The sequence below is a fragment of the Scyliorhinus canicula genome, chromosome 12, assembly GCF_902713615.1.
Source record: "Scyliorhinus canicula chromosome 12, sScyCan1.1, whole genome shotgun sequence".
Taxonomy (NCBI): Eukaryota; Metazoa; Chordata; class Chondrichthyes; order Carcharhiniformes; family Scyliorhinidae; genus Scyliorhinus; species Scyliorhinus canicula.
The window spans coordinates 22,924,582-22,937,251 of record NC_052157.1 but is presented as its reverse complement, the minus strand read 5'-3'; the positions used below and the strand labels follow the sequence as shown (position 1 = coordinate 22,937,251).

The 12,670-nt window shown below is 42.8% G+C and overlaps 1 protein-coding gene across 2 annotated transcripts in view; it reads right to left on the bottom strand.

Annotated features, from left to right (window-relative positions):
- The window catches only part of dmxl2 (Dmx-like 2), a 220,418-nt gene that overhangs the window by 143,346 nt on the left and 64,402 nt on the right, over nucleotides 1-12,670 (bottom strand). For both annotated transcript variants that reach the window (XM_038813520.1, XM_038813521.1), the window contains exons 6-10: nucleotides 10,987-11,053; nucleotides 9,848-10,026; nucleotides 7,451-7,634; nucleotides 5,295-5,466; nucleotides 183-389 (exon numbers count right to left, since the gene is read on the bottom strand). In XM_038813520.1, coding sequence (XP_038669448.1) covers nucleotides 183-389; nucleotides 5,295-5,466; nucleotides 7,451-7,634; nucleotides 9,848-10,026; nucleotides 10,987-11,053 — 809 coding nt within the window. The remainder of the gene's footprint in view (nucleotides 1-182; nucleotides 390-5,294; nucleotides 5,467-7,450; nucleotides 7,635-9,847; nucleotides 10,027-10,986; nucleotides 11,054-12,670) is intronic.

Here is a 12,670-nt window from a genome sequence, read left to right as displayed (position 1 = left end):
GTTAATGCAACCTCAAAAAAAAAATATGACTGCCTAGTTTTTGTTTCCTCTTCCCCTTGGCCAAGTGGGGGGTAGATAGCCTGAACACAATGCACAAATTAGTTAAACATCAAATCCTGCAGTAGATTAAATCGTGCCCCCCCAATATCACTGAACACAAACATTTTATTTGCCATGCTCACCGGTGTCGAGTTTCAATTTCAATCCACTCTGACTCGCAGTGTCAAGTTCATCTTCCATCTGCTGATCTGTGAGCTTTCTCAATTGCTCCATGAATATTTCCATAGATGATGTAAAATGCAGCTCTTTATTATTCAGCCAGTGAACCACAAAATTGCCACCTCCATCTTCAGTGTTAAAAGCTGTGCCAGCTAGTGCTTGTGGAATATCTGTCCATAAAAATGGAAAAATTACCTTTCTCAGAACATACTAAACAAAGAAATACTTTCATCTCCAACTGAACAACATTATGCGTCAAATCAAACTAAACCAAAATGGCACTATGCCATTTTCAAGACCATCAAGATGTTAAAAAAGATTTACTATTTGATTAATCTCAAGGGAAATCCAAGCACAACCAACTTTTCTATTTAAACCTCCCATCTATGCCTGCAGCCTACATTCTAAACATTTCCAACAAACCCAAATCTTCCTTAGTAAGGTAGTAGGAGTAATTACATGACACCTTTATAAGGAGTGCCTGGATTAACCTCCAAGTTTAATCTTTCCTGCAGCTAAGTGGAACATGCACCATCTCTTGGCTATATTCCGGTAGAAATGTGGGCATAGAAAATCCACGATAGCCATATTAGGTTGTTGCCCCCCAGCCCTCCTCCACTTACCACAACACCTACTAAGACATGTGTCACGGCTTTTAAAGTCAAATTCAGCCATCACCTGCTCGCAAATGGGGAACCCAGATGACGTCAAAGCTTGTGCAGATAAAATGGGTGGGAACTAAATGCCTTAGGGCCAGAAAGCTGACTCAGCTGATTTTGAATCCTCATGCTTATGATTCCCGGCAGATGTTGCAGCCATAAGAAAGTTATTGTCGCCTTTCAATAGTCAATTAGTTGGTATTAAAACTGGGTCTGATTATCTTAGTATGTGTTATGGACATACTCCATATGGTCAGCTCTCAACAGTGCCTAAGAAACTCAACCAGAACCATCAGTTTTTGAAGTTTTAATGCAGCATGGAAAGATCAATTTATTACAGGACTGATTATGTAAGAAATAGGGCTTGGCTATTTTATAAACAAACATGTTAAGGGCAGTACGGTGGCACAGTGGTTAACACTGCTGCTTCATGGCACTGATGCCCCTGGTTCGATCCCAGCCCCGGGTCACCATCCGTATGGAATTTGCACATTCTCCCCGTGTCTGTGTGGGTTTCACCCCCACAACCCAATGATGTGCAGGTTAGGTGGATTGGCCATGCTAAATTATCCTTAATCGGAAAATAAAATAATTGGGTACACTAAATTTATTTAAAAAAAATAAACAAACATGTTAAAACAAAAAAAATATTTAAACTTCAATCCTAACAATAACAGAGTACATGTAATTTCTTAACCTTAACACACTAGTTCCCATTAAACAGCACTTTAAAATAAATTTGCAATTCTCATTCCTCTTACACAAACAGGCAACAGTAATACTTGCATTTAGGAAGCAAGTTTTCTTCTGTTAGGCACGTTCTTTCAGAATCCTTTTCCAAAGCCTACCTCGATGACAACTTTCATGACCTCTCTCGGTCACTTTCCCTATATCGGTTCAAAACAGGATTCTTTCTCTCTCTCTAAGCTCCGCCCAGCCCCTCAAACAAAGTTTCTCTAGGGTTTCCAGACTTGAACCTATCATCGTTATCTTGGCTGCTGATAGCCCACTCCCGTTCATTCAAAAGAACAGAGCCATGCTATTGATATGCAACAAACTCCCACTGACGGACAAAGAGGGAACCAAATTCTGTAATGGGCTAATAGCTGGTAAGCCAGGGGTGTCCCAAAGAACAATGGATCTGTGGCATCGTGTGTATTCCCACTAACGAGTTTAAGTCTGACTGGGATAATTTAAACTTGGCCAGGTGGGGGCATATCCCGCCGACTTCCCTCTGACTCTGTGCGAGCAGTATTTTCTCTCAAGTTGGTTTAACCCCTAAATTGCCTGCTACATTAGGGTCTCATTTCTGGACCCAATTTCCTAATATCTCCTCCAAGTAACAGTATAATAAAAGCAATTGAAGTTATTTTTCTATGGCAGAGGCAGTGGCATAGTGGTACTGTCGTTGGACTAGTAATCCAGAGACCCAGGGTAATGTTTGGGGAATCCACGTTTGAATCTCATAATGACAGGTAATGGAATTTGAATTCAATAAAAAAGAAAAAAAATCAGGAATTAAAAGTCTAACAGTTGATTGTCCTAAAAGCCATCTGGTCCCTAATGTCCTTCAGGGAAGCAAATCTGCTGTTCTCATCTGGTTTGGCCTACATGTGACTCCAGACCCACAACAATCTGGTTGTCTTTTAAATGGCCCTAAAATGGCCTAGCAAGCCATTTAGTTATATCCAACCATTATGAAGCATACAAAAATGAAACTAAATGGACCACCCGGCAATCGACCTAGCCACCAGAAACAAAAATGACAAACCCAGCCAGTCATCCTGTAAAATCCTCCTTCCTAATATCTGGGGGCTTGTGCCAAAATTGAGAGAGCTGTGTCAGATTAGTCAAGCAAGAACCTGACATAATCATACTCACAAAACCATACGTTACAAATAATGACCCTGATACCACTATCACTATTCCTGGGTACGCCCTGTCCCACCAGCAGGGTAAACACAGTAGAGATGGCAGCTCAGTGGTATGCAGTCGAGAGGGAGTCCTCAAGATAGACTCCGGACCACATCAAGTCTCATGGCACCAGGTCAAACATGGGCAAGGAAACCTCTTGCTAATAACCACATAGCACTCACACCCCCAGTCTGCTCATGAATCAGTACACTATGTTGAACACCACCTGGAGGAAGCACTGGTTGGCATGGGCACAGAATATACCCTAGTTGCGGCGCTTCAATTCCATCACCCAAGAGTGGCTCTGTAGCACCACTACTGACCAAGCTGGTCGAGTCCTAAATTACATAACTGCTATACTGGGTCTGCGGCAGGTGGTGAAGGAACCAAAAAGGGAAAAATAGTCTTGATCTCATCCTAACCAATAGACCTGCCACAGACATATCTGTCCATGACAGTTTCAGTAGGAGTGATGACCGCACTGTTCTTGTGGAGACGAAGTCCCATCTTCACTTTGATGATATCCTGCATTGTGTTGCTTGGCACTACCACTGTATTAAATGGGGCAGATTTGAAACAAATCTACTGACTTTGAAACCATGAGGTGCTATGGGCCATCAACTGCAGATGAATTGTATTCAACCACAATATGTAACTTCATGGCCTGACATATCCCCCACTCTACCATTATCACCAAGCCAGGGAATCAACCTTGGTTCAATGAGAGTGCAGGAGGGCATGCCAGGAGCAACACCAGACATACCAAGAAATAAAGTGTCAACCTGGTGAAGTCAGCCTGGTGAAGTCAGAACACAGGACTACTTTGGTGTCAAACTTTGGCGGCAAGAGACACATAGAGCCAAGCAATTCCACAGCCATTGGATCAGATCCAAACTTTGCAATCCTGCTACATTCAGTCGTGAATGGTGGTGGACAATTAAACAACTCACCGGAGGAGGCGGCTACACAAATATCCTCATGCTCAATGATGGGAGGTTGGAGCACATCTGTGCAAAAGGCCGAGGCATTTGCTACAATCTTCAGCCAGAAATGCTATGGGGATGATCCAGTTCAGCCTCCTCCAGAGGTTCTCAGCATCACAGATCCCAGTCTTCAGCCAATTCGATTCACTCCATGTGTTACCAAGAAATGGCTGAAGGTACCGGATACTACAAAGGCTATGGCCCCTGACAATATTACGGCAAGAGTACTGAAGATTTGTACTCTAAACATGCCGTGCCCCTAGCCAAGCAGCTCCAGTGCAGCTAACAAAACTGGCATTTACTCAGCAATGTGGAAAATTGACTAGGTATGTCCTGTACACGGAAAGCAGAACAAATCCAGCCTGGCCAATTACTACGCCATCAATCTACTCTTGATCATCAGTAAAGTGATGGAATAGGCCATAAACAGTGCAATGAAGTGCCACAGTCTTAGCAATAATCTACTCTCTGGCTCAGTCCCAGCGAGGCCACTCAGCACCTCATAGAATTTTGTGCAGAAGGAGGCCACTGGGCCCATCAAGTCTGCACCATCCCCTGGAAAGAGCGCCCCACAGACCCATGCCTCCACCCTATCCCCGTAACCGCACCTAACCTTTTGGACACTAAGGGGCAATTTAGCATGGCCAATCCACCTAACCTGGACTGTGGGAGGAAACCGGAGCACCCAGAGGAAACCCACGCAGACAACCACCCGAGACTGGAATTGAACCCGGACGCTGGAGCTGTGAGGCAGCAGTGCTAACCACTGCGCCACCCTGGACAATCTCCAGACTAGGGCTGAAAAGTGGCAAGTAACATTCCACACCACTCATGTGGCAGGCAATGACCATCTCCAGTAAGAGAGAATTTAACCATTGCCCCTCTCCAACAAGAGAGAATATAGCCCTTGCCCCTTGACATTAACTGGCATTACCATCACCAAATCCCCCACATCCTGGAGTTACCACTTACTAAAAACAGAACTGGACTAACCATACAAATACTGTGGCTACAAGAGCAGGTCAGAGATTAGGAATCCTGCAATGAGTAACTTGCCTCCTGACTCCCCAAAGCCTGTCCACAATGAGTGCAGTTCCAACACTGAAGAAGCTGGACACCATCCAAGACAAAGTTGTCCATCCACAAACCTTCATTCAACGCAGTGACAGCAGTGTTTGCCATCTACAAAATGCACTGCAGGAACTCACCAAGGCTCCTTAGATAGCACCCTAACTCATGGTCATCACCATCTAGAAGGGCACCACCATCTGAAAATTCCCCTCCAAGTCACTCACCATCCTTATTTAGAACTTTATCGCCGTTCCTTCCTTGGTCAAAATTCTGGAACTCCCTCCCTTACAACACTATGGATGACCATGGAGGTACCCACACCACATGGACTGCAGCAATAGAAGGCAGTTGATCATCACTTCCTCAAGAGCAACTAAGGATGGCCGAGCCAGCGAAGTTCACATCTCTTGAATTTTTTATTAAAAAAAAGAAATTTACTAATCCTAACCTGTATTAGGATTAATGCTCGCTGCAATATGAAAGTGACAGAGTGCATTAGCATAGTGTGAAATTTGTCTGTGGACTTCATGCGATCCCAGTTGGCTTGGCAAAACTTCCATATGAGCAGCCAGAACTGAAGATCTGCGACGACTTCTTAGATGTTTCAAATGGTGAATTGTCTGTAAAACACAATTAAGCAGTGCACTAATACTTATTCTTGTAGTCGATTAGGGGTACAAATTTAAAATCTCCTAGCACAAACCATTAAAAATAATTAACACACTCTTTCTCACTGTATTAACTATTTTCAAACTAGGCTTTGTTCATCAAATATAATTCAGCCACTCCTACACATGTCACATTTTGTCCATGAAATCTTATTCATTGCATTGTGGTATAAAGATTTTGAGGCAAAGTGATTTATAAGGAGTACAAGTTGACAAGAAGTGCACACAAAGGCAACAATTTTATATTATAGATTATAACAGCTTCTCCTATAGGTATCTATTCTACGCCTGATGCTAATTAAGAGATCTATAGGATTAAAGTTGCAGCTAGTATACATCAGACATTAAGATCTTCTGTTCACAGTCTAACACTTTTCTGATTTCCTTCACTAACATTTCCCCAAAGCTGGCTTCAGCAAACTGGCTTCATCTGTCATCTGGATTTTTGACTCAGCTGAATATATATGGGTATGAATAAATAAGACCATAAAAAAGAATTATATAATTCAGAAATATCTCTAATACCCCACATACGCCTGACCTCTTTACCGCAGTTCAAGTGCCTGGGTTGCACTGGACTTCATCTGAATGAAAAGGTATGGGCGGGGTTCTCGATCCGTCAGCACTGTTTCCCGGCATGGCCGCAGCGGGATTCTATGTTCTTGCAGCCGGCCAATGGGTTTTCCCATTGTGGCCACCCCATGCCGTGGGCAAACCCGCAGGCATGGTGCGCTGCCAGAGAAGTGGAGGATCCCACCAATGGAAAATCCTGCAGGTCTCCCACATTGGAGTAACTCTGTGCCCACCATACTGCTGGATTATAATTTCAAGAATACAGCAGTGTCATTCTGCAAGTAACTCTAATGAATTACACCTCCTACATTCCAGATTACGCTGTAAAATTTGCTGAATCTAAAACAGTACAGGACCAAAAAATGGGAGAGTGTCTAAAAGGGAAGCTGCAGCACACAGTGATAAGGAATTTATGATGTTTTGAAGTCATATCTATTACCTGATTCCTGCCTTTGAGTTGCAAACCAGAGACAGGAACAAAATAATTGCCACAAAGCAAATCACATGTTCAGCAAATTAAAACAGGATATCTTTACTTGTCTCACTGTCCAATGCTTTTTAATTTGAAGACTCTGTACCAAATTACCCAGCACTATCACCATTGTAATCCATTCACAGACTAAGAATGCACCTACATGAAACATCACAACTATACTCCCGATCAATGGGCAGTGCTATGAGAAACCAGGGGTTGCAATAAAAAACATAATTAGCCTCTTATGCAATGTAAATGCTAAATTGATAAATTGTAGTTCAATGTTTAGGTTAGATTCTAAGATATTAAAGCACTGCGATTTCATCTTTTTCTCCACTTTGAAAGGGACTCCACTTTTTAAATCTCACTTTTTTAAAAAGAGATGTGCAATCTTTTAATAACTTTGGATTTAACAAATCTCGATGTGTGAACAATTTTGGCACCAAAATTGGAAACGAAGTACATTCCAGACTAAAAAGTATTGTATTTGTAAACATGAATAATTTGTAGAAATCAACATTTGACATATTTTAGGATGGTATATAGGGGTAGATCTTGCACAGCTTTTGTGTGCAAAACCACACTGGTGGCATATGACTTCAAAGTTTATCTTCTAATTCTTCAAAAATGCATCAAATTGGAATGTTTTACTGTACTTATTTCAAAATTACATTGAAAATTACATGCAAGACATTTCCTTCCTTTAGCATACAGATTGAAATGGAAGAGGCATTTTTTCTTACATATGTAATAACTCTCAGTACTACGAAGGATCAAGTTGGCACAAGTAAATTTATTTCTGTCAATTGACATAAATTTAACAAAGCATATTTATTGTTTAGGATTTCACTTTAAACTCTTCCATTTTAAGCCTTTAGAAATTATTACCTCCAGTGCATGCTGAATTTTGTCTTTCTGGCTTCCACCAAGAGGAAGATTGCTGGTTGAGGTACTAATGGTAGATTCTGTCATTTGTCCTCCAAGAAGACTATCTTCTGGCAATAAGGTTTCAGCCCACAGCCGACAGACACCATCTTGACATGACGTCAGTAGTACATTGCATACAGAACTCCTGGGGATAGAAAATATTGAAATCTCATACACTCCAAAGTGTCTTTTATTCTACTGCAGTCATTTTGCAGTACACAAACTAAGTCACTTTACAAGACTGTGAATTAGAACATAGGCACAATGAGATTTTGTAACTACTTTTTGACTTGACTTCGTCAAATCACCAACTATTTTTTGCACTTAAAATTAGAAACCTAAACAATAAAAAAGATTCCAGGGCATAACTTGGAAAAGCACTATCACGCTTTTTTCAAAGCTGACTATTCAGCCCTTCAGAATTTGCTCTAATGCCTCCCTAACCACGTGAGGTCATCCACAGAAATGTGCAAAAGTTATACAGTATACAGGACGACAAGACAATACAAACATTGCAGGCAGATGTCATTCACAAGTGAGACCCAATGATATGATGTACAATTTCCTGTTTGAATATTGCAGTCTTTTTTTGTTTCAAGTATCTTCGTTGGGCGCGATTCCCCAAAATGGAGACTATGGGTGCGATTCTCCGCTCCCCACACCGGGTGGGAGAATCGCAGGAGGGCCGGGCGACTCACAACACGCCCCCCTGGCACCCCCCGCGATTCTCCCACTCCTCGCTCGGACAAATCGGCGCTTGCCGATTTTCACGGCGACCGCTGATTCTCCGACCCGGATGGGCCGAGCGGCCTGCCGTTCACGACCGGTTCATGACGGCGGCAACCACACCCGGTCGCTGCAGTCGTGAACATGGCGGCAAAAGCTGGTTTGAAGCTTGTGGGGGGCGGAGAGGGGAATGAGCACCACGGCCATGCTCGGGAGGGGACTGGCCCGCGATCGGTGCCCACCGATTGTCGGGACGGCGTCTCAAAGGGACGCACTCTTTCCCCTCCGCCGCCCCGCAAGATCAAGCTGCCACGTCTTGCGGGGCAGCGGAGGGGAAGACGGCAACCGCAGAGAGAGAGAGAAAGAGGCTGGCCCGCCGATTGGTGAGCCCCGATTGCGGGCCAGACCCCATCAGAGGTGCCCCCCGGTGAAGGAGCACTTTTCCCCTCCCCACATGCAGACCCCGACCCTTTGCGCAGAGTTCCCGCCGGCAGCGACCAGGGGTGAACGGTGCCGGCGGGACTCTGCCGTTTCCGCACGGCTGCTTGGCCCATCCGGGCCCAAGAATCGGCGGTCCAGCCACGGACAGTGGCCCGCGACCGGCGCTGGGCCAAACACGGCGGCGCAAATGGCGCCGATTCTCCACACCTTGGAGAATCGTGCGCCGGCGTCGGGGCGGCATGGCGCGGTTGCAGCGATTCTCCGGCCCAGCGTGGGGCTGGGACAATCGTGCCCTTTATCTTTAATTGACAATTTAAGGACATAATTTGGCTTGTCTTTTTCTCCAATCCAAAGCAACGCTTTCTTGGGTACAGTTCCACATATACCAGGCAGTTTCCAATAAATCACTCAAACTGCTATTGTTCACAAGTGAATCTTCAGAGTGAGAGTGTCAGTAAGTTGTTCAACTGCAGGGCATCATAGCCAGGAACAATCCTGTTTTCAACTAACGTCCATACTTACAGGCATTTCCATGAAATGTCACTGTTTAGCCATCAGGTGTGGAATTGCTTAAGTTGCTGATTTACTCCAAGAGTAAACTCAGAGTTTAGAGGTCAATAAAACTTTAAGCATGTGGGAGGGGGGGGGAAGAGAATGAGAGAGAGAGAGAGAGAGAGAGAGAGAGAGAGAGAGAGAGAGAGAGAGAGAGAGAGAGAGAGAGAGAGAGAGAGAGAGAGAGAGAGGAGGAATAGGAAGAACAGGAGAATATCCCCATGGTCTTAAGGTACACAGCTAACATATCGCATACAGAGCTTCAAACTTGGAACTGCCTTCTGCACTTCATTTTCAAGATGAGGGAGACACTATTTCAAATTTCCATCCTTCATCAGTAATAAGTACTTTCATATCAAGGATGCAATAGACCAGAACAAAAATAGAGATTCCTGTGCATCTTAATCTGAACTCAAAAACAGCCTTCTGCACTGTTCCAGGATTTTAAAATCCCCCATTTCTGGGAAAAAACAATAATTTGGTGTAATCTGTTAATTCAATACACACTCAATGACTACTGACCCATTAAAAGGCTAATGTGCACTTTGGATTTTGGACTGCTCAACTTGTTCAGAACCAAGTACCAAATGTTAATTCCTAACTGGCATTTACTGTGAGGAAAGTGAGCATGTTGCTAACCTTGGCATATATTTACTAGTCTTCCGCCATGAAAATCCTGATACTGCACGAGGATGTGCCAGATACACAAAGGAAAAGTGGACAGCTGTAGATGACTTTTTCTCCCCAAATATTTCTGTGCCTATCACAGCAGACTTCCAGCTAGTTGTAAGATACCATACTTTCAGAAGGGAGTCATCCTGCACAAAAAAACAAAAATTGGCTTAGGTTAGAACTAGAAATAGTAAACATTTACAAAAGTCAAGTATTTCAAATAGAATTTAATGTTTCACAGACATTTCAGACACACAAATGCATCAAGACCTGGACAATATCCAGACTTGGGATGACAAGTGGCAAAACTCGCCAGGCAATGACCATCTCCAATAAGAATGAATTAAACCACTGCCTTTTTCATTCAATGGCATTACCATCACTGAATCCCCCATTAACACTGACCAAAAACTGAACTCAATTGGCCATCTAAATACTGTTGCTACAAGAGCAGGTCAGAGGTTAAATCACCTCCTGACTCCCAACATGTACAAGGTACAAGTCAGGAGTGTGATGGAATACTCCCCATTTGCCTGGATGAGTGCAGCTCCAACAACACTCACAAAGCTCTACACCATCCAAGACAAAGCAGCCGTTTGATTGACATCCTCTCCACCACCAATGCACAGTAGCAGTGTGTGTACCATCTGTAAGATGTACTGCAGGAACTCACTAAGGCTACTTAGGCAACACCTTCCAAACCCACAACCATTACCATCTAGAAGGACGAGGGCAGCAGATACATGGAACACCACCACTCCAGGTCACTTGTAACCTGACTTGGAAACATATTGCTGTTCTTTCACTGTTGCTGGGACAAAATCCTGGAACTCCCTCTCTAACAATATTTGGGTGTACCTACACCACATGGACTGCAGTGGTTCAAGAAGGAAACTCACCCCCACCTTCTTAAGGACAATTAGGGATGGACAACAAATGCTGACCTAGCCAGCGAAGTCCATGTCTCATAAAAATGAATTTAAAAAAAGATACAGCTGTTAATCTTATCTTTGCAGTTATATTTTTAAACATTAATTTTATTTCAGCTTTTTAAACAAACAGTTGAAGCTTAAAAAAGTGTTCAATTAAGCAATTCAAAATCTTACTTTTCCTGCTGTTGCAAAGTATTCTCCATCAGGGGACCACTTCATGAGATATATTGGAATAGCAGTCCTAAAAGACCAGAATGGGATATTTTAAATATTTCACATAGATCAGGTTTTTAATTGTTCTTTTTTACTGGTTACCTAATGTTATCACTAGTCCAAAAGTTAATTGTGCCAACAAGAATTGAATCACTTATTTTTGAAAACTTATTAATTCAACTAAAACAAACAAAATTCTTCAAGGCAAAGTGCCAACCTTGGCTCAGTGGTAGCAATCCCAGCTCTGAGTCAGAAGGTTGTGGGTTCAAGTGCCATTCTAGAGACTTGAGCACATAATTTAGGCTGACACTTAACTACAAGGAGTGCTGCACTTTTAGAGTTGTCACCTTTAGAAGAGGAGATGTTAAACTGAGGCTCCTTCTGCATTTTCAGGTGGTTATGAAAGAAACAATGGCACTATTTGAAGAGAAGCAGGAGAATTTTCTCCAAAATTTTCCCTCAATAAATCTCATGAGAAACAGATTTTGTTTGTCATTATTTTATATATGTTTGTAGGAACTTCCAATATGCAAATTGCATTTTCTGCAACAGTGTCTATGCTTAAAAAGTCCCTAATTGGTTGCAATGCATTTTATGCTGTCCTGAAGTCATGAAAAGTGCTGCATAAATGCAATCTGCAGAATACAGATAAACATTTAAATTTTCTTCCAATATCTTATTTGATTACAAGTTTTAGCCATAAAGTTTCCCCGTGTTAAAATTGCATGAAATTTACTTAAAACATCTTAATTGTTTCGGTTTTGACATCAAAAAAGTTGATATACCATATTTCTTTAGAAAACACAGACTTGCTTTAAATAATACTAGTTGCAAACAGTTTGTGAATTCAGCAATGTCACAATAAACTGGCAATCCAGGTATTTACAGGTCAGGGTTTCATGACAAAACCAAATCAAGAATGTGTGAGACGTGTGCAGTACTAGTTTCAAACAAACAATCAGGTAACTAACTAATATCGACATGTTTCCAACCATCCATGCCAATCACAACTATTCAGTTGTGAATATTCATTACCAGTATTTTTCTCATCACAGAATTTGTACACTGCAGAAGGAGGGCATTCAGCCCATCAAATCAGCACTGACCCTCTGAAAGAGACCCCATCAAGGCCCACTCCCGTACCCTATCACCATAACCCCACCCAACCTACATATCTTTGGACACTAAGGGACAATTTATCATGGACAATCTACCTAACTTGCACTTCTTTGGACGGTGGGAGGAAACTGGAGCACCCGGACAGAGGAAACCCACTCAGACACAGGGAGAAAATACAAACTCCAGAAAGTCACCCAAGGCTGGAATTGAACCGGGTCTCTGGCGCTGTGAGGCAGTTGTGCCACCGTTATTTGATGGGGTAATACTATGCCAACTGTGACCATTATTTGTCAGTTTAGCATGCTTAGATGCAGCCTAGCAAACAGCCATGTGGGTTTTATCTTTATGTTTGATGTAGAGTCAGAAGGACTAGTGCTGCACTTGGCTCCATAACAATCTTGAAACTGCCACTGGTCCCGGTTTGGCTTCCCTCTAGGACATACCTTCAGGCTATGCCTGGTGAGATAAACAGTCCAACATAGATTTCTTCAAAATGGGCGAGCTGCTCATTAATCAGACCTAATTT